The sequence below is a fragment of the Eurytemora carolleeae genome, unplaced genomic scaffold, assembly GCF_000591075.1.
Source record: "Eurytemora carolleeae unplaced genomic scaffold, Eaff_2.0 scaffold317, whole genome shotgun sequence".
Classification (NCBI taxonomy): domain Eukaryota; kingdom Metazoa; phylum Arthropoda; class Copepoda; order Calanoida; family Temoridae; genus Eurytemora; species Eurytemora carolleeae.
The window spans coordinates 243531-269788 of NW_019396274.1; the positions used below are offsets into that span (position 1 = coordinate 243531).

Sequence of the window (26258 nt, forward strand, 5' to 3'; positions counted from 1 at the left end):
ACTTTATCGCTCTATAAACATAATTTCCCCTCAAAACAAAAAATTACAAAAAACTTTTATTTAATTATCTAAAATTGGTAAAAATATTTATCACAAAAGATAAAATCTGTATAATACTGTATGAATATGTAGTATATCAACTAAAGGAAGAATTATAAATAACGAAATTATCGTAAATTATCGAGAATATTTTCACGGCAAGAGATTAGGAACACGATATGGTTAAAAATAATATCGGTTTTTTATGAAGTGAATAGTTCCTTAAGAGGCTTTTTTTTACTTTTCTTTACTTTGTATACAGTCCAAAAAAATACAGGACTTTCTGTTAAATTCTATAGTTTTTGGATTTTTAATATTGAAGTTTAAGATTCAAATTCGCAAATTGCCTTTTCATCAACATCAAAAAAAAATTTAATTAAAAAACTGGTTGAAAAAGTTCCCATTTTACGCGCATACGATTTCTTTTCGAGCATACATTATTGTTTAAAAAATACAATTATAATTTTTTAATGGTTGCTTTCGATAATTTGCCAGGGCAAAAATGAGTAACAAAATCTAATATGAAATTTAGTATAAAATTTTTGATAATCACAACCACCAATAGTCTTCTTTCATGGCATACGTTGCATAGTTGTTCAAATACTGTACAACCTTTTTTTGTACAAAACTTGAACTGCTACTGAAGTCACAGGATCATTGTGTACAGTTACATCTAGTGTACGAAGTACATTTTTGTACATCATGAAATTACCATTTTGATACATTTACGGCACATTAACTACAGGGTCCCAAATAAAGGAACATCTTAGGGCACAGCGTTGACGGGAGATGCCTCGGTTAATTCCTTTAACCGGTTTTCTCCTTTCCCGCCAAAAAATCCCATTTTCAGAAGCGCTGATGTCGTCTTACTTATCAACTGGTCTTTCCATTTCCAAATAGTCGTGTCTTTCACACTATATTTTTTGAAACTGTCCACACACGACTTTTTTAGCGTAGAAACACAGTCTGACCTAAATTAAACAAACATTCAAACATCATAAATAACTGTATATAAATGAATTATATTGCGGAGAGTGCTCTTGTACCTGTAGTGCTGTAAATGTGCTAGTTCCGGTTCTACAGGATATGATGTACATACGCCTCCCAGGCAGCCCAGGGGGAAGTGATTGTGAAGAATTAATGCCTTAATAAAAAATTATGCCTTAATTGGAAATTATGCCTTAATTGGAAATATTCCTTAATTGGAAATTATGCCTTTATTGGAAATTATGCCTTTATTGGAAATTATGCCTTTATTGGAAATTATGCCTTAATAAAAAATTATGCCTTAATTGGAAATTATGCCTTTATTGGAAATTATGCCTTTATTGGAAATTATGTCTTTATTGGAAATATGCCTTAATTTGAAATTATGTCTTTATTGGAAATTATGTTTTTATTAGACATAGACCTTAAATATTTCAAACTATGAATTGTGTTCAATTCCTTTTTTATTAAGATTTTATTTAGATTTTATTTTAAAAAATCTTTTTCATTAAAGTTTCTTTTTTACCTTTTCTGGGTTATGGAAGCATTTAACATACTGTCCTGGTTTCGTGTAATTAGAACTTCTAAAATAAATAAAAAATTTTATAATGTTTCGGAAAATATAAAATTTTTATAATGTTTCGGAAAATATAAAAATTTATAATGTTTCGGAAAATATAAAATTTTATAATGTTTCGGAAAATATAAAAATTTTTATAATGTTTCCGAAAATATAAAATTTTTATAATGTTTCTGAAAATATTAAACTTTATAATGTTTCGGAAAATATAAAATTTTATAATGTTTCGGAAAATATAAAATTTTTATAATGTTTCGGAAAATATAAAATTTTTTATAATGTTTCCGAAAATATAAAATTTTTATAATGTTTCTGAAAATATTAAACTTTATAATGTTTCGGAAAATATAAAATTTTTATAATGTTTCGGAAAATATAAAATTTTTATAATGTTTCGGAAAATATAAAATTTTATAATGTTTCGGAAAATATAAAATGTTTACCATGATCCTAATTGAAAATCTATTATAAGATTTAATTATTGTCTTAGAATAAACATATATACAAGTAAAGAAAGAAGTAACAAATCATTTTTTTGGTCTGTTATTAGCCGTTACAAGTTTAAACTGTTATTAGCCGTTACAAGTTTAAACTGTTATTAGCCGTTACAAGTTTAAACTGTTATTAGCCATTACAAGTTTAAACTGTTATTATCCGTTATAAGTTTAAACTGTTATTAGCCGTTACAAGTTTAAACTGTTATTAGCCATTACAAGTAAAAACTGTGTAACCAATCAGGCCAAATTAGCAAGGAATAATAACGACTTTTCAAAATAAAAAAATAATAAATTTCGATTTTATTAGAAACCCACTAGCTATAGAAACAGATAAACCAATTAGAATTTACATTGTGATACATACACATTGCTTGTTTGTCTGTCTATTTTATCCAATAAACGTAAATACGGTTAAACCGAAAGAGTCCATTTTTTTGCGGCAACTCATATGCCCCAGGGCCAGGGGGGAGGATTATAGCTGGTAGACTTTGACAATTTTTTCACTATAAAATGGCGGTTTTGAAATACATGTTAAGAATCATTGACATCACGAAAATCCGTGATTTTTTAGTTTAGCAGAAATGAAGAAAACTGACGGCTTGAAAGCAACATTTAAACGTTAAAAAAGCGAAGTGCGCTGTAACTGTAACCCTGGATTGAGAGAAAAAAATAAGACACCCGATCGCGAAGCACTCAACAGCCTACTGATATATATTCTACCTGCTGTAAACATGTTGCAGCATATCCAGGTAAGGAGCTATATCCTTGAAATGATATAATTCTACCTGTAAACATGTTGCAGCATATGTAGGTAAGGAGGAATATCCTTAACATGATATTATTCCACCTATAAACATGTTGCAGCATATGCAGGTAAGGAGGAATATCCTTGAAATGATATTATTCTACCTGTAAACATGTTGCAGCATATGTAGGTAAGGAGGAATATCCTTGACATGATATTATTCCACCTGTAAACATGTTGCAGCATATGCAGGTAAGGAGGAATATCCTTGAAATGATATTATTCTACCTGTAAACATGTTGCAGCATATACAGGTAAGGAGGAATATCCTTGAAATGATATAATTCTACCTGTAAACATGTTGCAGCATATGTAGGTAAGGAGGAATATCCTTGAAATGATATAATTCTACCTGTAAACATGTTGCAGCATATGTAGGTAAGGAGGAATATCTTTGAAATGTCCATGATTATTACTCTCCAACATTTCATCCATAAAGTAAACATTCCTGAAGTTATAACTGGCTCTACTCTCATTCTTCACCTAAACATCAACAGTGCAGAATAGAAAAATTTAAGGGACTGTAAAAGCGTAATTAAAAGTGACCCTACAGACAAACTTGACAATGCCAAATTCACAAAAATCTTTATCTGATCAATAATGTGGAAGATTTAAAGTGTTAATTTTTGATAACTTCTATGCGTAGAAATGCAGTAAATGCGCAAGTCATTTTAGTAAAGAACCCATCCTTGAAAATAATCAGCTTTCAACATTATATACATTGATATCTAATTCATAATTGATCAGCAAAAGATTATTAGGATACCGTTGTGAATCGGGCAATGCCATCTTTGCGTGGGGGTTTAACTTGAAATTACGTTTACAGTCCTTTTAAGAACAGTAGAGAGTTTAAGTTGAACTAGCTATGACTGTGGTTTAACTACTTCTCTTGAACCACTGAGATCTAATTGGTTGAATAGGATCTTGTATAGTTCAAACCCCTTTCATAAATCTGATTTAGTAATATAAACTCTCCTTTAAATAGCTCCCTTGTAAAGCATAATTTTACAATAATACTCCTGGTAAAATGTCGTTGTAAAAGATATCCCTTGGTAAATGAAATTTTTGGAAAAGAACTCTTGGTTTTAGTAAAAACTATTTGATTAAGTTCCCCCCCCTTTCCCCTTTTTCCCTCCCTTAAAATATATATATATACAGAAAATTTTACAATGATATGTGCTTTTGATGTAACAAATTAATAGTTTTGGGTCTAGTGATTTAATGCTTTTGTTCCTTCAAAAGGCTATACAAAAAACTTTTCAAAAAGCTATCGTGCTAAAATTTACTTCGTTTTTGCATTAATCTTAACTTAAAGGGGTTAAACTGATGTTAAATATAAACATTTTTACAATTTTAAGAAATTCTCATATTTTTTGGGAACATTTGAAAGTCTGAAGATCTTTAGTTTTAAAAAATGTGATATTCATCACTATTAACTGTAGCAATAATACCTTGTTTTCTTGTTTACCTTGAGGCTTGCCTTGATGACTTCCTCCATCATATCCTGCCAGGAGTTGTGCTGCAGAGGCATGATGACCTCGTCGATATCCAGGAGGGCAACATACTCGTATCTTAAAATTTAAAATGTAAAAAAAAACATATTCAAAACTACCCTGTACATAGTCAACACTACTCTGTACATATTCAACACTAACCTGTACATATTCAACACTACTCTGTACATATTCAACACAACTCTGTACATATTAAACACTACTCTGTACATATTCAACACTACCCTGTACATATTCAACACTAACCTGTACATATTCAACACTAACCTGTACATATTAAACACTAACCTGTACATATTAAACACTAACCTGTACATATTCAACATTACCCTGTACATTTTCAACACTACTCTGTACATATTCAACACTACTCTGTAAATATTAAACACTAACCTATACATATTCAACACTAACCTGTAAATATTCAACATTACCCTGTACTGTACATATTCAACACTACCCAGTACATATTCAACATTACCCTGTACATATTCAACACTACTCTGTACATATTCAACACTTACCTGTACATATTCAACACTAACCTGTACATATTCAACACTTACCTGTACATATTTCTGTACAAACAATCATTGTACGGAATAAGTTCATTTTGCCGCTTGTTATTCAGTTTACTCTTGAGGTAAAGATGTTGCAGCCCAGGCAGGTTCGGTTGATAACCTAGAAAAAAATGTTACTAGGCATACAAAATGCATTTTTTCTTTTGTGGAGTCCAGAGTTTAGAGGTGAACCATTTTAGAAAGTTTAATTTTCAACCTTTTTGTTCCAGCAAAATTGATAAGAGCGAAGATGACAAATATTTGAATGTATAATGTTTATCTCTGTATTATACCTGGCAACGATAACTGTGTCAAATCTACAATACCCTTCTCTACATAGTGATTTAAAACCTAAAATAAACATTGTTTTAAAACTTTTTCTTTATTAAAGGTACATGTAAGCAAAGATGCCCGATTATGTAAAAAACACTTAAGAAAAACGACATAATTTTCCTTATCTATTTATTATATAAAGGCCTCAAGGGTATTGTTGTGAATGGGTAATTCCATCTGTGCATGGAGGATTGATCAAATTTATCTTACAGAACCTTAAACTTTAATTTCAATTTCAAATCTATTAATCAGAGAAATGGACCTTAAAAACAATTTAACATCATAAATGTGAATAGGTTTAGATCGTAACACATCTATATAAAAGAGATCTTCGCTCATATATTTATATTTGTATCTATACACTTAGACTATACATATTTATATGTCAGCTATAGCTGGCCAAACGGCTGGACCGAATGGGCTGAAATATTTTAAGGAACCCAAAAATTCCATTGAAAGAAAAATAAAATGACAAAAAAATGGCTACTCACCTTCGTCACATTTGGATGGACTTCTAGATTATACATAAATATTTTCTCTGCTCCAAGAGTATTCAACAGTTCCAACCATTCAACTAAAACATCAAAATCAAGTTATGTTCTGTCCGACAAAAGGGATTTTAAAAATGTAAAAAAATCCGTTAAAAGTGCACAAATCAGAAAAATCAATATGTAATTGAACCTTTTCTAGCTAATTCAACAAAAACATAAAATTCTTAACCTTTAATCTTTGCAACCTGAGCGGGAAACTTAAGAAGGGTGTATATCAGGATTAATACTTAATCCTCTCTTTTTGCTAATCTCGAGAAAAACATGATCTCGATTTTATGTTGGTCTCGATATTAAATATTTAGATCAACAAATTTGATCCTAGGAACACCAGATTTGTTTGTTTTCTTGACTGGAAGGGCCTTCACTTATTGTCTAACCCATTTATTTGGTTTTAAAAAATCTCAAACGTATTATTGCATATTTTTCTTCACCGATTAATTTACAAAATGGCTGACAACAAATTCTCTATTTGTTAGCAATTGCGGAGGTCTCCCTTTAGCAGATAGAATTTTTTTTCAAGGCTGTCATTGGTCAATACAATTTACGAACTATATTCCTGCAGTCTCATTGGAGAAAACAGATTTCCAAAGTGAGAGAAAAAGAGTGGATTACGGACTAAAATTAAAAGTTTACATAGTGTATATTTGGATTAAGCTGTCGGGATTTAAGGTTTTCCTTTCTAAAGTTCCTAGCTTAGGTGTCATACAGTAACCTTTGATATTTCAAACTATGCTATGGTAAATGACATATTTAAAGCTTAATATATCAAAGTTTCAACCACACCTGAGCTGGGTTTGAGGCGAGAAATCTTAGTTTTATTTTTGATGGTATATTTCTATTTAATCATCAATTAACATAAATTTGATTGATTGACTGATTAATTGATTGATTACCTAATCTAACGGAGAGGTCGTCATCTGGGAAATCTAATCCTTTGACACACACGGCAAACTTCTTCTTTGGGCCCTCGTGTTTGTTGTAGATCACCCTGAAGTAAATATTTTAAAAATATCATTTGGTTGATTTTTAGTTTTTGTTTTTTCCCTTGACATTAACTTAACACCATTTACAATCTATCATATTCTTTACAGAGACTATAAGGGTCATTTAAAGTGAAAATAATCATTTAAGATATGTTTTAATCCTACATATCTTATTCATACTTGATCAGACAAACCTTTTATGAGTACCATTGTAAATCGGACATTGCAATCTTTGCATACTGGTCACTTAAAAGTACGTTTACAGTCCCTCTAAATGCATAAGCTAATCCTCAAATCTTTACAACCTGATCGTGTAACTCTGTAAACCTCCAAATTAAAGGGAAACTTAAAAATACCGAATTTGTATGGGCGCTGAGTTCTTCAGTGTGAGTCGTTTTTAACAATTTTCTCCTTATAGACGCAACAGATAGAAGTTAGATTAGTAGCGATCAAAAGCGCTTTTTTATCGCATTAAGCCTATACCCCCTTTCATTTTTCGCGAACACTCCCTTTAAGTTGCAGTATTTTTACTCCTTTAAAGTTGAATTTTTTTTTACATTTGCTCACTTTATCGTTCTCAAATATCACTCCTTAATGCCTAGAAAATATCCTTATGACATCTAAAAATAATGTTTAAACATATTTTTTTTTCTCTATAAATGTGACGAGTAACAAAATCGAACTTTTAGCTTTATTTTAGCAATAGATCATCCTTTTCTCTTTATAACTTAACTTTGTGGTTTTTAATTTATAAAATACTTGTATTCTGATAAAGTTTTTCTTTTATTAAACGTTGCAATGTTTCTATCCTAAGAGAAAAATATGTAATACAATTTAACAGGTTTGTTTATTTTGCATATATTTTCTCTTATGATCAAAATTCATGTTGTTTATCTTCAATTTTTTTGTTAAGATATCATATATCACACAAAATATCAATTTTGTCAACAATTTTTACTAGAAAACCCCTTTGATCAATTCCTCTTGAGAACATGCTTCATTTTCTAATTTTTATAATATATATAATATTGTCGGCTGAAGATTTAGTCAAAAAAAATATTTTTTAAGGAGTTGTGATTATTTGAGTTTTACCCCCGGCCCTGACAAATAGTAATTTAACCAAAGTTTTACTGATTTAACTTTTATCATTAGGTTTTTATCGAAACTTATTGAGTGAAAACTGAGTAGCAAGTTAATTGTGTTTTATCATCATTTACCAATGAACATTTCAAGACGAGACAACAAATAAATATTTTGAAAATTTCATCGGATCAACAGCTGACCATTCTTGTGTTTTCATAAAAGTGACTTGAGGACTTATTACAGAGATAATGAAGGCAATTGTCAGAATTTAACACTTTTCTTTCTCATTGTTACACAGTAGCTTGTTCGTGAATGGAACAAGCTATACTAGGGCTGTGTAGTGTGTACGTTCTTGATTTTTTGAAAGCCTTCGTTCAATGTTCTTTACCGAGGACCCTGACTCTCCACATTCTGTCATTTCAAAATCTTTCAGTTCAAAAATGCTCTTTCCGTTTTTTAATTGTAAATGTTAATTATATCGTTCATTAACGTCTTTTTCGTAAACAATGTGTGATCGTTAATGAAGTCTTTTATTTTATGATGAGTGTTAAATATTGTTTTTTTTATAGTTGAGAAAGTCTCCGAAGAAATATTTTTGGTTTCCGAAAAATCAATTTAATTAGAGGGGTCTCCGATGTGTCTCCATTGAAAAATTTCGATTTCTTCTCTAAAAAATTCTGATTTCTCAATAGAAAATATTACTAATAAATGATAATAACCTAATATTATTAGTAGCATCATCACATTCCTTCTCTACTATAGAAACAGATGCTGGCACCTCGCCCCAGTGCGACTTAAATAATAAAAAATATTTTAAAATAGTTTTTTTTTCTACAGGGTGTCCCAAAACCATGGAAATTGAGTCTAGTTAACCCAGAACTTTGGAGATATCGAAAGAATTTATTGTTGTTGTTGTTTTTAACCTACGAATAATAAAATGATACAGAAATTTAGTATGTGGAACTATTTAAAATTGTCCCCGCACATTTCATGGCTATTTATTTGACAACTCCTAAGATATAAGTTTAATTGTCAAGACAACGTCTTATAAATTCTTTCGAAGTCTCTGAAGGTCTTTGTTAAACGAAATTATCATCATAATATCGAACACTCTGTGTATCTGTAGAAGTCTTAAAAAAAAGATAAAAATCAAACTCAAATTTATAAATCTCTGTATCTTTGCAACCTGATTGTGTAAACCTTTGATTTTTCAAACTTATATTCTTTGAAATAACATAGTTCATTTTAGTTTGAAATATCTAAGGTCTATGACATTTTTTTGTAAAGATATAGGGAAAAGAAAATCAGAGTTTGTGGCAAAGACTCAATTCCTTTAACGTTTTTTTTTCAAACAAAGATAAACTGAAAAAGGACTCTCAACAAATGACAATGCATCAAATGATATTTTATGGCACCTTTCATAAAATATCAATGTAGCTAAAACCCTCGATATTATTTAAGGAAACAGCGAAAATTCAAGTTTTGTGATCCAATTTTTCTTCAAGTTTCTTGTTTTATTTTAGCAATTAAAAACAGACAATGCAAAACTTATTTTTAGTTCAGCGTGGACATTTTATTGTCCTTTAGTGTAAACCCTACCTTAGGTATTTGACATGCTAAGAGATAGGGTTGAAATATTCCTTGCTTGTAGTTTCCCCATTTCTTATACCAAATATACTTGTATTCAAGAACCTGAATATAATATTTCTTATACCAAATATACTTGTACTCAAGAACCTAAATATAGGACACAGATTATATACGGGTCTAGGGCTACAAAAAGCATAATTGAGTTAGCAAGGTTATAGAATTTAGATTTTAAAAATCAATATTTTTGGTGACTTTTTAAAATTATTAAATTAAGTTATAACAAACCTTGGAAAAAATTGGTGTATTTGTCGAATTGAACCACAGCTGACAGTGAGTTTTAACCTTAAAATAAAATTTGATGTTGTTTATTTTTAAACGGAAAGAAAGGAAATGAACCTTTGCCTTTCAATTGATCAAAAAATTTTAGTTTGAATTATTAAAGGTTTCCACCATCAAGTTTCAACGATATATGAATTAGAATATTTGAGTTTGTGGCAAAGATTTAACTCCTTTAATTTAACAACTATTGTGCATTTAGTATTTACGCACACTTCATGCTAAATTGATTTATAGCAGAGCTTTCAAGTAATCATCGCGTTATAATGTTAAATTATGCTCTAAAGTCTAAACCGTTTATTATTTCTGTTTTGTAGAAAGCTTCTAGTTCTATCTAGAAAAAACTCAAGACAAGTGCATAAACCATTCATAAAAACACCTAAGTACTATTATTTTTAAACAACGCGTACGTGATAAAGCTAAATTATGATTACTAAAAGGACTCGAACCTGTCTATAAAAAGACTCGAACCTGCTCTATAAAAAGACTCGAACCTGCTCTATAAAAAGACTCGAACCTGCTCTATAAAAAGACTCGAACCAGCTCTATAAAAAGACTCGAACCTGCTTGAACCTGCTCTATAAAAAGACTCGAACCTGCTCTATAAAAAGACTCGAACCTGCAGGTTTTATAAAAAAATAACTTCGGTCCAATAACAATTAAGAGCACTGTCAACAAAAAAAAATTTTTGACAAAAAGTGAATTTTCTAGATTGTTTTTTCTTTAGAAATTGCATTCTTAATGAATTATTTTTGTTTTTTGCACAATGGATTGTAATCTGATATTTTAAGTAAAAAAGAATAAGGATGATCCATTGTTTAATTTCAATAAGTTTTTGTTTACAAATATTGTTTGTTTACAAATATTGTTTGTTTACAAATATTGTTTGTTTACAAATATTGTTTGTTTACAAATATTGTTTGTTTACAAATATTGTTTGTTTACAAATATTGTTTGTTTACAAATATTGTTTGTTTACAAATATTGTTTGTTTACAAATATTGTTTGTTTACACATATTGTTTGTTTTCAAATATTGTATGTTTAGAAATATTGTTTGTTTACAAATATTGTTTGTTCACAAATATGAGAATGGATGTACTTACCGTAGGTTCTATTCTGTTGATCATGGTTAGAATCCGTATAGTGGGCCCCAACCTGTTAGAAGCTCTAAAATAAAGTAAATTAAAATGATAATCTTAATAGATTGATTTACAAGTTTACCCACAAAGTATGCAATGTTAATGACGACCTGTAACTCTGTGATAAAGAGATAATATTTTTTTAGAGAGTAGTCAGATCTTTTCTAATACTAAACCAAAATAATTGTGCGCAAAATCTTCCTGACGTCTAAATAAGTTGCGTAGAACATACCTGACTTCTAAATGAACTGCTTAGGACCTACTTGACGTCTAAATAAGGTGCGTATAACCTACCTGACGTCTAAGTAAGCTGTGTAGAACCTACCTGACGTCTAAAAAAGCTGTGTATAATCTACCTGACGACAAATTTAGCTGCGTAGAACCTACATGACAACTAAATAATCTGTGTAGAACATACCTAACGTGTAATTAAGCTGTGTCCTATCCAACGTCTAAATAAGATGCGTAGAACCTATATGACGTCTAAATAAGCTGTGTAGAACCTACCTGACTTCTAAATAATCTGTGTAGAACCTACTTAACTTCTAAATAAGCTGGGTAGAACCTTCTTGACGTCAAAATATGCTACATATAATCTACCTGACGTCTAAATAAGCTGCGTAGAGGAAGAAAGTTCCGTTACTTGTATCAGTTTGTTGCCAGTAAATATTATTAAAATGAATATCATAGACGCTGGGATACTTGGCACATGATGAATTCTTGCTGGAAAAACAACATAATATTAATTCGATTGATTTAGATTGTTTTTTTTTTATTAACCTGGGTTACCGGGGGGTCAACTGATGGAGAGATTTTCCATCAGTTTTCAGTGCAAAGAAATGCGTCTTTATTGATCTCAAAGAGATGTTAAAGAATGCCGTCTCTTTAGAACTTGCCTTGGTTAAATAGCATTTACTTAACTAAAAACTTACTTTTATAGGAATTTGTTAAATTGTTTATAGAAATGGAAACGTTTTATTATTTTTACGCTTTAACGTTTCAGTTAAAGGGAGTGTTCGCGAAAAATGAAAGGGGGTATAGGCTTAATGCGATAAAAAAGCGCTTTTGATCGCTAGTAATCTTACTTCTATCTGTTGCGTCTATAAGGAGAAAATTGTTAAAAACGACTCACACCGAAGAACGTAGTGTTCATACAAATTCAGAAAGATGCAATATTCAATTCGGATCGTAAAAAAATCAATTTAATTCCAAACAAATCATTCAGATATTGCAAACAATAGTCATCGATTATTTTTCGACGCATTCGTAAATAGTTGATATTTCACAATATTTTGTATTTTGCATGATCTGAGAGTTATATTTTTTCCCGTTTCGAGGACTTTTGATAATGAAGACGACATTTTCATATTTTCCAGGAATGTTCGAAAATCCAGCGCCAGCGAAAATTAATTTAAAAAAACAAAATCAAAAATATTATGAAATATTAACTATATATGAATGCGTCGAAAAATAATATTATTAGGAGTAAGCTAAGTACAAATTCTGTAACTAACTTGTGAATGAATTTGCATACAGAAAATGTAAAAGTTAAATTATTCCCCAAATCATAAAAATTTAACCAAAGTAACAAAAGATGTTATAATTGGCAACATTTTAGTGAAGACAGTTGTTTACAATTAAATAGTAAACATGTAAACTTCAAGATGGCCTCGTAGCCCAACAATTATATTTTCAGCAATATGTTTAACTAGAATTAAGAAAATTAACCCCACATTTATCATACTGAAAGCAAAAATAAATATTTAAAGGGTAAATTCACGTGGTTTAAATGGCCCTTTATTTAAAGAGCTTTCATATATATTTTTACCTTCAATGTTTTCTTTTTGCCAAGTAATAATTTTAAACTTACAAAAAATTAAATGAGATATTTTTACTAAACTGCAGAATTTTCAAAGAAAAATCTTATTAAAAAATATTTTGTTGTTTTTCCTTGGATTGTTTTTTCTATTTTGAAACCAGTAGACCAATGGCAGATTGGGGATTTGAACCTAAAAATATTTAATTTTATATTTAAAGAAATTGAACACTCGCCACAAACAATGGTTTTCTAACCCCGATATCTTCATATTTAAAGCTTTGATTAGTAAATTTAATAGAATTGACAGCTTGAAATTTTAAAGTTCATTAGGTTGCAAAGATGCAAGGTTTAGAAGAATAGAAAATGTTCCCTTTTATATGAATTATATATTATCACTTTCAAAGAAAGTAATGTAAAGACTACGTTTTTTAAAATCATTGTTTTTCAAGATATTTACAGAAATATTTATTTTTTTAAAAAATTTTATTTAAAAAAAAAATTTATTATGAAAAATCAACCTGAAGTTTTATTGCTTTCTCAGTTTCGTTCATTTTTGGAGATCGATCGATATAAGGCTGCGCTTCAAACACATTCACCTGGATTAGACAGATAACTAGATAGAAGGAACAGAGACTAAAACTTTTGGATCTCTGGTTTAGTCTAGGATTCCTATTGGCTAAGCCGAAGATTGTTAAGGGCTGAACCTAAGCCGCATAATTGATTTTAAAGGAGCTGAAAGCGTAAATGCAGATGTCAATGTCCGATTCACAACGGTGTCCTTGAAACCTGTTCCGATCAATAATCTGAAATATGTTTTCCTTATCCTAATATCTAAAGTAATTAGCTTTGATAGTTCCATTATGTTTTATACTGCGGTCACTTTTGTAGAGAAACCACAATTGAAAATAATCAGTTTTTAATTCTAATCAGATTCTCCGATTTAAGACTTTTAATCCCTTCATCTATAAAATTTGTTCCCTGGATATCGAGTTCAGCCGCTGAATTCATTGGCTAAGCCGGATATCAAACAGAAAAATTCCTTGCTCTGGATATCAAACAGAAAAATTCCTTGCTCTGGATATCAAACAGAAAAATTACTCGCTGTGGATATCCAACATAAAAATTACACGCTCTGGATATCCAACACAAAAATTACTCGCTCTGGATATCCAATACAAAAATTCTCTGCTCTAGATATCCAATACAAAAATTCCTCGCTCTGGATATCCAACACAAAAATTCCTTGCTCTGGATATCCAGCACAAAAGTTACTAGCTCTGGATATCCAACAGAAAAATTTCTTTCTCTGGATATCCAACACAAACATTACTCGCTCTGGATATCCAACAGAAAAATTACTCGCTTTGAATATCCAACACAAAAATTCCTTGCTCTGGATATCCAGCACAAAAGTTACAAGCTCTGGATATCCAACAGAAAAATTTCTTTCTCTGGATATCCAACAGAAAAATTACTCGCTGTGGATATCCAACAGAAAACTTACTCGCTTTGAATATCCAAAACAAAAATTCCTTGCTCTGGATATCCAACACAAAAATTCCTCGCTCTGGATATCCAACACAAAAATTCCTTGCTCTGGATATCCAGCACAAAAGTTACTAGCTCTGGATATCCAACAGAAAAATTTCTTTCTCTGGATATCCAACACAAACATTACTCGCTCTGGATATCCAACAGAAAAATTACTCGCTTTGAATATCCAACACAAAAATTCCTTGCTCTGGATATCCAGCACAAAAGTTACACGCTCTGGATATCCAATACAAAAATTCCCAGCTCTGGATATCCAACACAAAAATTACTCACTCTGGATATCCAATACAAAAATTCTCTGCTCTAGATAACCAACACAAAAATTACTCGCTATGAATATCCAACTGAAAAATTACTCGCTCTAGATATCTAACAAATGTCACCAATATTCATTAGTTAATTGTTTTCATAAACATAATTATAAAATCTGTTGAAAAAAGTTTCAAACTATCCACTAAGGTATTATTACGTTAGGTTGAAATAATAATAATAATGTATTCTAACGAAACATTAAGCAAAAGCTTAACTTATTTCAGTAAACAGTTCTGAATAAAGAAAATTTAAAAAGCTTTTACGTTTATACGTTTATTATATCAATTTCACTTAAAATCTCGAAAATGTTAAATTGACCGTCATAATAAAAAGACAACTTATTTCGAAATACTTTTTTCGAAATTTCGTGAAATGGGTCTGTTTCCCCTTCTGATTTGACTTTTTAGAGCTATAATTTGATTCTAAAAGTCGTCTTCCTATTTCAGAATTTTCTGGTTATCACTGTACATTGCTTAAATACCTCTGTTGTTTCTGTAGTAGATTGTAGAATATTGGAGGGAGAAGTAACATTCTCCTGTCTAGCTAGAAGCTCTCTACTATGCAGGGATAAAGATGGTCGTATCTCAACATCAGGGACCCTAAACAATATATAGAATTGAAGTTAGAGTGTAGAGTGCAGAGTGCAGAGTGCAGAGTGCAGAGTGCAGAGTGCAGAGTGCAGAGTGCAGAGTGCAAGGTAAATTTATTCCAGGGAGAGGGGGGATGTCATGGGTTATAGCATCTTCTTCAATCGATAGCAATCAATCTTGATGCTGCACGGGCTGGCATATCTATTTATGTATAAAGTAGTAATATCTGTTTTCGTGTCCGATCATAACTCGGAAACCCCTGAACCAATTTGACTTTTGCTTGGGGCTTTAGGTAGAACCAAGTTCTTAGCTTGGTTTATAAATACTATAAGTTTAGCAGGTCCAATTTTGAAGGGAAAACTTAGTTTACAGACAAAACTGGATTCCCGAGCAAAAACAAATTATACCAAAAGATAACAATAGCAATAATTTTCTTATCACTATTTATAACAATGCAAACTGATGGTTTGATACATCAAATTATAAGTTTCAACTGACTTATGATTTGAAACATCAAAGTACGACGACATATTTCAGAATAAGAAAAGTGTAAGGCAAGTAGTCTGTTTCTATTAAAGCAAACAGATGTTTGCGCAAATTTTCCATCTGCACAATATCTAGCCTCAAAGGTTATGTAAATATAGAATAAATTGTTGCATTCATAGAAACCACAGACATTTCTAACTAACTCAAGAATTGCGAGGAGGGTATTCTAGGGTAACCCTGTACGCCAATTTAAAATTATAGGATATAATTCTAAAATTAACATTCTCCCCCATATCCTGGTTGCCCCTCTGCTAGCTAATGAGATAAAGGGTATCTATATCAATATTTAGCCCCCATATCCTGGTTGCCCCTCTGCTAGTAAATGAGATAAAGGGTATCTATATCAATATTTAGCCCCCATATCCTGGTTGCCCCTCTGCTAGCTAATGAGATAAAGGGTATCTATATCAATATTCAGCCCCCATATCCTGGTTACCCCTCTGCTAGCTAATGAGATAAAGGGTATCTATATCAATATTCAGCCCCCATATCCTGGTTACCCCTCTGCTAGCTAATGAGATGAAGGGTATCTTTATCAATATTCAGCCCCCATATCCTGGTTACCCCTCTGCTAGCTAATGAGATAAAGGGTATCTATATCAATATTCAGCCCCCATATCCTAGTTGCCCCTCTGCTAGCTAAAGATAAAGGGTATCTATATCAATATTTAGCCCCCATATCCTGGTTGCCCCTCTGCTAGCTAATGAGATAAAGGGTATCTATATCAATATTTAGCCCCCATATCCTGGTTGCCCCTCTGCTAGCTAATGAGATAAAGGGTATCTATATCAATATTCAGCCCCCATATCCTGGTTGCCCCTCTGCTAGCTAATGAGATAAAGGGTATCTATATCAATATTTTTGCAACTTATTATTTGATTGTAACATAATACATAAAAGGAGAATATGATACCTAAAACTCAATATTCGCTTTTTATATCTGTCTTTTGTAGAAACATTAAGATCCATTATAAAAAAAATGTTTTAATAACAAAAATGTAGAAATACAAGTTGGAGTGCCCGGCGTTGCTCGAGTTTCAAAAAATATCCAACATTTTTTTGCCTATATCACCTACTATGGTTACCATGGGTTTTCTCAGAAAATAGAGTCAATTTGGTCTAATCATTTTGGCCAGCTATATCAAACACATATATAAATATATATGTTCTTAAAATAAGTCTATAGAACATGTTCTATTGATTATTAAGATTGGCTATTGCTATAAATATATATATATATACATGAGCGAAGAGCTTTATTATATTAATGACATAAACGGGGCTGTGGGGAGGGGGGGGGGGCGGAAATGCCATGCAACTTAAATCAGATGAGACCTAAACAATTAAACATGTCATTTCCGTTGTTTATAAAAGTGCATAAAAGTAAACGAATGAATGAATGAATGAATAAACTGAAAATGTTTAATTAGCAGAGTTTAGTTTTTAAATAAGGTATTGTTCTATAAAGTTATGTTTGATCATAATACAACAATCAGATATGCACTTTTCATAATACAAGGCCAATAGTTAATCTGAACAAATTACATTTTCAATTCCGGCATTGTTTGCGGAGTAGTGGCGGAATATTAATAGGAATAGTATTTTCTATGTTAACCCTCAGGGCGTACGAGAGCTTTAGTGTAGCGTGAGCGCGCTGAATTTTTTTGCATCCTCAGGAAGACGTTGTGCCCCCCCCCCCTCTAATAACCCCTTTTTTAATAACAATAATGATCATTTTTTTTTAAAAAGGATGTCCAATTTTTATGAAAAATTCAGGGTTTTACTTGCTGAGTTTTTGCGTTAAACATATAAATAATGGTAAAAAACTTCCATTTTAATAAAAAATTCATCGCTTTTTAGATCATTAAATTAATTTTAATACCAGATGTTTTTGTGTAAAATTTAATGTCAATATTTTTAATTTTTCCCCTTCATCATTTAAAATCATCTCATGTTTAAAATGTTTTTTAATACGTCAATTTTTTCTTTGTTAACTTAATAGTGGACACAATGCTAACGAAAATATTGATAATTCTTATCCTTACTTTTGAACTATGGGATACGTGTACTTGGTATGTTTTTAATTGCGGCATTTTTATTTTCTAAAATTCGTTTTATTTCGTTTATCTAAAAAATTTGTAAAAAACTAATGTACTTTTTAAGCAAAACTGTCAATTTAAATAAATCTACATTAGCGATTAACAAAAGAAGTAATTAAAACCTTTTTTAAAGTTTAAAATAAAATATATTTTAAGTTACAAGAATTCTTAAACATAACGATTAAAGAGTCAACATAATTTTCGACACCATTCCTTAAAAAAGATAGACACAGCAGAATTTGTAATTTTTAGGATTCTTACTATTTTGCCATTTCCAGTTTTGAATTAAACTTGATATTTCTGTTTCCTCAGTCTAATGTTTTCTTAGAAATATTTAACAACAATGCTAAGAAGTGAACTTTTATTTTTTGTAGTTAATGAAGACAAATATCATGGTAATTATCATCCTCAGGGGCGTATACCGGAGTTTCTTGAGGGGGGGGGGGCTTCACCTTTTTGACATTCCAGGTGGGACTTCCCCTTGGAGCTGAATGAACACCCCCCTCCCCCCTATCTGATTAACTTCCTATATGAAATATTATGTTGATAGATGTAAATTGTAAGTTAAAAATATGTAAGTTGTGTATAACTGTTGTGTTCAATTCACAATTGTAAATTTGGTAAAATGGATTTATCACACATTTTTGATGTTGATAAAGTTTAGTTAATTTGTACATTTGTCATCAAAATATAATGAATTTTAAAATTCACTTTAAAATAGCGTTTTTCATTAGTAATAAATATGAACTGCTAGAAGAACTTCGATAACGTTATGTACGAAGACAGTTTGACCTAAAAATTATCTAACATTGCTTTCTAAGTTGGATATATTGCAACTGTGATTTAAAGGTTTCACGCTCTCAAGCAAAAATTGATGAGAATTTGCCAATTACTTGATGAAAACCATAGCTAACAACAACTGCTTTATTTTGCTAAAATGTATATTGCAAAGGGCTACAGTAAAGCATAAGTCAGTTAGAGCGGTAAAATCAAAGCCAAAGACGTTGCGACACTTCAAAGTCGACCCTGACTAATTAGCAGGTTGAATCTGTGTGATGGCTCTACGTTTCTGATTGATTAGAAATAACAATTACTTCTTAAATATTTTTTTACACTTTTTGAGATTAATTACATTTTGAATTTATTTTGACGACTACTGTACGATACTGTACTGTACTGTACTGTACTGTACTGTACTGTACTGTACTGTACTGTACTGTACTGTACTGTACTGTACTGTACGATAACCCCTCATCTAACCTGAATAAGAGGTAGCAGAATGAAGTCCATATTGTTAGAATCGCGACCGATCGGCGCAGTCCGCGCGATGGGATGCTTAAACAATTCATCATCGATAAATCGTCCAGTCGGCGATTCGGCCGATACTGTGGGGGGTTTAAGACCGGCTAATTCGGCCGGTATCGTCTATACTCCTTCTCGTCAACCGACATGCTGCCGGCAAATCATCTGAAATTAAAAAAATTTAAAATTTGAAAAAGAAAAAAAATCATAAATACAACAGAAAACACACTGTTAGAAATTTTAAGAACGTCTAATCATCTAGAAACCCTATTTTGTTAATTTTTAAGATTTCAGACTTGTTGAAAGTTTGACAAATATTATTATTTGCTTCCCTCGACAGCTGATTTACAAATAAGACTATTGGAATTTTGTTAGTTTTCTGGGGAAAAATTGGAATTGATCAAACACCGTGTACAGGGCGGGCCATGGGGAGCTGATGGGGGGAAAGTCGAAAGGGGGGGGCAACAGATTTAAATATAGGGGACAAGGAACTTAGAAGCGAGGAGGGGGTGGTGTTTAGATTTACTTTAATGTTTATACATTTATCTATTCATTACAAAACGTATTTCAATAAGGTCTTTAGAATCAAAATAAATAAAGATCAGATTAAATTCAAATTTATAACCCTAAGAATGATTTCATGAAGATCTAAATCAAGATGAAATTTCTTCCAGATCACGATACCCAGTGGAAATCTGATTTCCTCGATACCCGTGTAGAGTGTAGAGTTTTATTAGTAAATATTTTATATCCATATATTATTTATCAATCATGGTTAGATATTTGGATATTCTAATATATTTTTTATCTGGCTATCCTGAATATAATTGACCAATTAGGACAGATACAGATCTAGAGGCGCAGTCGGTAATTTTTCCAGGGGGCTGAGCCTCCATAGCCCCCCCCCCTGAATACGCCTCTGTATTGGACAGATCCGCTTGGTTTCGAATTATTGAGGAAAAGTCGACATATGTCAGAGTAACCTTCATTTACGACAACTCAATTTAGGGTCATAGAGAAATATAACCTGATGCACCTGGGTGCAGGGAAAGTTTCCCTTGCAAAAGCCTAAACAGTGCACTCTGTTCCAGATACTTCACATTGATCCGGACTGCTAATAAAAGTTGCAGCAATAGTATCTTAGTTCCCTGCTTTTAATTTTATCTAACTAACTCATAAAAATTAGTTTAGTCCTGGAAATGAACATTTTAGAAGTTATCATAGAGCCTGCAGACCTTTAAATCACTATGAGCCCTATTCTAACTATTACAAATGTAGGAATAGATTGATTTTCTAGCAACTGCATTTCCTGAAATTAATTTTCTAGCAGTAATATCTGCAGCCCTGAACCCTGACTGTTTTACTGGTCAGAAAATTCCAAATAGCGATGCGTGAAGTTTTCAAGTTACAAAAATCCATGTAAAATGCGAAGGAAGACTAGGATTTCAAATAAAGGCTCTTGGATTATCTGATTTCCGCATCGTTCCGCAAAATGCACAAAACAATTTTAAAATAATAAGTTGCGGTGGATAATATAATTTCAATCTGAGAATTCGTATTTGTACAAAAAGTAAGTCCTTACCAAAAGGAGGAGAGTTTACTTTTTGGTTAAAATGTAATAGTAAACACCACAAGTGCGCCTTGAATTTTTCAAAAGATAATTTTGGTCAAGCCCAGCTAGGTATGATGATATCAGATCAAAAAGGCAAAAAAAGCGAGTAAAAGAATTTGTTGACAAAGTGGTTGCAAATACGAAAACTAACAAAAAAGTTTACAATTTTAACTATCAAAGAAAGTTTCAGATTTCTTTCCCCCCTGTATCGTGTTACCACAAGAGCTCGAAATATAAACCAATCAAGCAAAATTTTACTTTAAGCAAGTATTAAAGAGGCTGTAGACGTAGTTTAAAGTGACTCTTCGATTCACAACCGTACCCTTACAACCTCAGGCTGATCAAGGATGACTCACTTATCTTTTTTCTCCACGGTTAACGATTGTTAATGTTGACAACTTTGTTTGCAAGGCTGGGTACCGTTGTGAATCAGGCATATGCGCCCTCATTTAATGGAGGGTTATTTTAATTTTGAATAAGAAATATCAACATTTACATTACCCTCTTTGCATGGAGGATCACTTGAAATCACGCTTACAGTCCCTTTAAACCAGACTGAGTCAGTAAAACAGAATTTTCCGAAAAAATATGATTTCCTGCAAGAAACTTCCAAAAATTACACAAATAACATGTCTGAGCGAACAAGTTTTTCAACAAGTTTTTAAATCAGAAAAAAAGTATCGAACCTTCATAACACAACGTGTTCTAAAAGTAATGGCAACAGAGTAATTGATAAGGTAGGAAGTAAAGGCCGAGGTAAAACTGTACACAGCATGTTCTTATCTCTTTCTTTGTAATTCTTACAAAATTACAGGGATCGACTTTTTTCCTTCGCTAATTCATACAAAAAGTTGTTTATTGGAGAAACAAGAAACATGAGGAAAAAAAAATTCTCAAAAATCAGGATATAAAGGATTGAGTCTGAACTCTGATTTTCTATTCCCTATATCTGTTGAATCTGAGGCCGAATTTAAAGAATTTAAGTCGCGACTTAAATCCGCCAAAACCCGGTTTAAATTGAGCACCAGCTTAAATCTTGAAACATTTGAGACAATTTGAAACCAACCATAATTTAGCCGCGGCACAAATTCTTTAAATTCGGCCTCTAATGACTTAAAATTTTAAATTTCAAACTTTGATTATTTGATCTAACTAGGGTCTTCAATGCGAGTGGATTTTACTTGCTGAGACACCATGTCCTTTCCTCACAATTTCGAGCAATACGAGAACACTTGATCGCAATTCCGCGCAACGGAATTCGGATTGGAAAACCCTAGATCTAACAGAATTCATAGTTTAAAATATATATGGTCGTGTAGCGACGCAAAATAACAAAGATATAAACGAGACTAACTGTATATATTTTGTCTAACTTACAACATGAGAAAAACTATCTTGAATAAATATGTTTGGTTTGGTCTTCAGAGTTTCCGGCAATCAGCTGGTAATCCAGGGTCTCCACAGTCGTCTATATTTGGGTTGCAAAGATAAATTTGAAAACCCGTAACATTCTTTTAAAGAAAAATATTTCAAAAATTACAACCAAGAATTGTATTTTTTTCAAACCCACTTCTAACTTTCAATACCTTTTCTTTCATTTCCTGTATAAATATTGGGAACCACTGTATTTAGCAGTGCTTAGGATCTATTTAATTTTCATGCGGATCCGGATCTGCACTGGAAAAAAATAGATCCGGATCCAGGTAATTTCCTTAAGATTTACTGGATTGTTAAACAAAAAAAAATTTTCAAATTTTGTGTTTATTTTTTTCGCTCATTTTTATCCTAAAACTTGCGAACCATTCAGAAATGAGGACATTTTTATAATCCTCTTTTTTGAAAAAATCAGATTTGGGTTTTAGGAGTAAAAAAGTTTTTTTTGGCAGTTTTTGGTTAATATTTTACCCCTGGATCCGTGGGTCCGCATATTTTTGCGGATCCGGATCCGGATCCAGGAAGCCAAAATCTTGCGGATCCAACGGATCCGAATTCGGATCCTAAGCACTGGTATTATTTAATTTGCTTGTAATGATTTATTTATCAATATACACTTCAGTGAAGTATTTAAGCTTTGTTTGTTTATAAATATATAAATATATATAGACATAGCTCGTATATACGGGTTTGTTTATTTTAGTAAAGAGGGTTCTCATATGCATAGTATTGAACCTAGATGAACCTTATCAACCCGACTTAACCTTAATCAACTTTAATCAACTAAAATCAGTCAAATTCAACATAAAGTAACCTAAAGCAGCCTAAATCAGCCTAAATCAGCCTAATTTAGCCTAAATCAGCCAAAATCAGCCTAAATCAACCTAAATAAGCCTAAATCAATCTTTATCAGCCAAAATCAATAAAAAACAGTCAAATTCAACCTAAATCTAACTCAACCTAAAGCAGCCTAAATCAGCCTAAATCAGCCTAAATCAACCTAAATAAGCCTTGATTAACCTTAATCAAACTTAATAAGCCTGAATCAGTCTACGGTGGCATAAATCAACCATAATTATAAAGAATCAGACAATATTAGCCGAAATCAACCCTTCAAGATCCTAGCTGAGCTATGGAATTAGATAATCAGAGTTTGTGGCAAAGACTCAAATCCTCTGATTTAGCTAATCTCAACCTGGACAATGGATATGTCACGTGACTGGTTTAAGTTAGTTTCGCATGACCCCTAGTCATCTTTGACCTAAGCCCTGAACTAAAATAGTTTGAGGTGCATGGATTGCCTTTCTATGCAAATTTTAAAATAAAAATATGCACACTAACACAAAAGATTTGATTTTCTTTAAAATATCCATGTATAGTGTGAAATTTGAAAACCATTTGAACTCATATAAATGTTTATGAACCAAGAGAAGAAGTTGAGCTCAGTACGATTAGTTCACCTTTATACGCTGGCCGGCTCGTAATTTAATATTAACTACCTTTTTCATTTAATTTTTCTCAATACTGCTTTCTTTACTAAAGACCAATATAGACTAACTTATAGATTTGTTTTTATCACGGAATAAACAAATTAATATATTATCTAGTTTACCATAATAATCAGTCTGGTAAAATTAAAGTTCCGGGCTACTGGGTAACAAATTAAAGGGACTATACCCGTAATTTTATGTCAACGTTAACTGCAGGATTTGTAAAGGCTTCCTCAATATTAAAAAGTAACTGCTACAAAACTCAAATTAAAAAAAATATTTTCGCCCAGACATTTGGCTTGAAAAGAGTACCGTTGTCAACCAAAATTTTATCAATTAAAAATAAAAATGTAATTATTTAAAAATGAAAACTTTTCTAAAAACTGTATAATGGGAATCTGGCACAATGTCGGATGTCCGTTGTAGTGGTTTAACTTAATGTTCTTTAAACGAACCTAGTATCCTGAATTATCATCTGGTTTATAATGAAATATTAAGGCCGGGAAAAGTACCAAAATCAGAGCAAATATAAAACCATACTGTCTACAAACTATACGACTTTTCTCCAGACATGACTTACTACTATTCACTTCGAGTTTGGGCAGTAGAAAGAGGACACCCTGGGAGTCTGATTTGATTTACACATAAGAACTAAACTTGTCCGTCATAGTTAATTAGGGTTTAAATTATCAAATCAGACTTCAAAATTCACTTAGAGACATAAAGATTTAAATACTTTCAAAATTAAAGAAATGTTAGAAAGGAATGTTTGAATTTAAATATATCAACTCAAGGTTTAAGAATTGGCATTAATCTTACGAAGAACGTTTTTATCTTGAAAGAAGATGGATCTAAGATATTTCTAGAAATTCGTGGCGACATTTACATACAGTCAAGTGTCTAGATTTAGGAATAGATATTTTTTAGTCTAGAGTCTAGACAGGAGACATATATTATAGGGTCTAGATCTAGAAGTATATTTATCTTCGAGTTTAGATCTAGAAATATACATAATCAATGGCCTATATCTAAAAATATATATCTTAGAGTCTAGATCTAGAAATCTACATAATCTAAGGCCTAAATCTAGAAATAAATACCCTAGAGTCTAAATCTAGAAATCTACATAATCTATGGCCTATATCTAGAAATAAATATCCTAGAGTCTAGATCTAGAAATCTATAAATTCTATGGCCTATATCTAGAAACTGATATCCTTGAGTCTAGATCTAGAAATCTACATAACCTATGGCTTATATCTAGAAATAAATATCCTAGAGTATAGATCTAGAAATCTACATAATCTATGGCCTATATCCAGAAATACATATCTTAGAGTCTAGGTCTAGAAATCTAAATAATCTCCTATGGCTTATATCTAGAAATAAATATCCTAGAGTATAGATCTAGAAATCTACATAATCTATGGCCTATATCCAGAAATACATATCTTAGAGTCTAGGTCTAGAAATCTAAATAATCTATGGCCTTTATACAGAAATATATATCTTAGAGTCTAGATTTAGAAATCTACATAATCTAAAGCCTATATCCAGAAATACATATCCTACAGTCTAGATCTAGAAAGTTACATATTCTATGGCCTATATCTATAAATACATATCCTAGTCTAGATCTAGAAATCTACATATTCTATGGCATATATCTAAAATATATATCTTAGAGTCTAGATCTAGAAATCTACATAATCTTTGGCCTATATCTAGAAATGCATATCTTTAAGTCTAGATCTAGAAAGTTATATATTCTACATATGGCTTAGATAAGAAATCTTTATGATCCATGCCATAGATCTAGAAATATATATCTATAATTATACTTTGAATGTATGTTTGTCTGTCTGTTTGTATCCAATAAACGTCAAAACGGCTGAACCGATCAGGCCCTAATTTTGAGTGGGACCTTACATGATTATGATTTCCAACAAAATTCATTAACTTTAGTCTAGATCTAGAAATAAATATCATAACCTATAAATATATTCTTGAGTTGAGAAGACAGTCTAGTTTCTAAGAATTACATTTATAAAAAACTGAATATTTTTATATTAGAAACAGTTGTTTATGTTTTCCATGTTTATTGTCATTTAGTCCTTTTTTGAGATGGTAATTTGACATCTAATATTTATATTACTACAGGGAGTAGACATTTAAAGCTTAGTTAACGTGCTCTAGAATATAGATTTCTGGAGTCTAGATTCAAGAAATATATAATTTCTAGATTCTAGACTCTAGAAATATATAATGTCTAGAGTCTAGACTCTAGAAATAAATAATTTCTAAAGTCTAGATCTAGACTTATATAATTTCTGGGATCTAGATCTAGATATACATGATTTCTAGAGTCTAGATTTAGTCATATATAATTTCTAGAGTCAAAGTCTAGACATATTTTCTAGAGTCTAGATCTAGACATATATAATTTGCAGAGTCTAGATCTAGACATATATACTTTCTAGAGTCTGGATCTAGACTAATA

General features: G+C 31.4%; 1 protein-coding gene across 3 annotated transcripts in view; it reads right to left on the reverse strand.

Moving 5' to 3' along the window:
* Positions 1-491: 491 nt before the first annotated feature.
* Positions 492-26258, reverse strand: part of LOC111699919 (uncharacterized) — a 35642-nt gene continuing 9875 nt past the window's right edge. For 2 of the 3 annotated variants that reach the window (XM_023470694.1, XM_023470693.1), the window contains exons 2-19: positions 19181-19387; positions 15166-15283; positions 13337-13414; positions 12950-13008; positions 11600-11722; positions 10964-11027; positions 9808-9864; positions 9532-9624; positions 8652-8725; positions 6760-6854; positions 5807-5889; positions 5276-5333; positions 4989-5103; positions 4377-4479; positions 3261-3391; positions 1553-1610; positions 1086-1183; positions 492-1010 (exon numbers count right to left, since the gene is read on the reverse strand). In XM_023470694.1, coding sequence (XP_023326462.1) covers positions 806-1010; positions 1086-1183; positions 1553-1610; positions 3261-3391; positions 4377-4479; positions 4989-5103; positions 5276-5333; positions 5807-5889; positions 6760-6854; positions 8652-8725; positions 9532-9624; positions 9808-9864; positions 10964-11027; positions 11600-11722; positions 12950-13008; positions 13337-13414; positions 15166-15283; positions 19181-19272 — 1704 coding nt within the window. In that variant the 5' untranslated portion in view covers positions 19273-19387 and the 3' untranslated portion in view covers positions 492-805. Of the gene's footprint in view, positions 1011-1085; positions 1184-1552; positions 1611-3260; positions 3392-4376; positions 4480-4988; positions 5104-5275; positions 5334-5806; positions 5890-6759; positions 6855-8651; positions 8726-9531; positions 9625-9807; positions 9865-10963; positions 11028-11599; positions 11723-12949; positions 13009-13336; positions 13415-15165; positions 15284-19180; positions 19388-21520; positions 21588-26258 lie in introns of those variants that run through there. The other variant, XM_023470692.1, reaches the window with a different exon arrangement.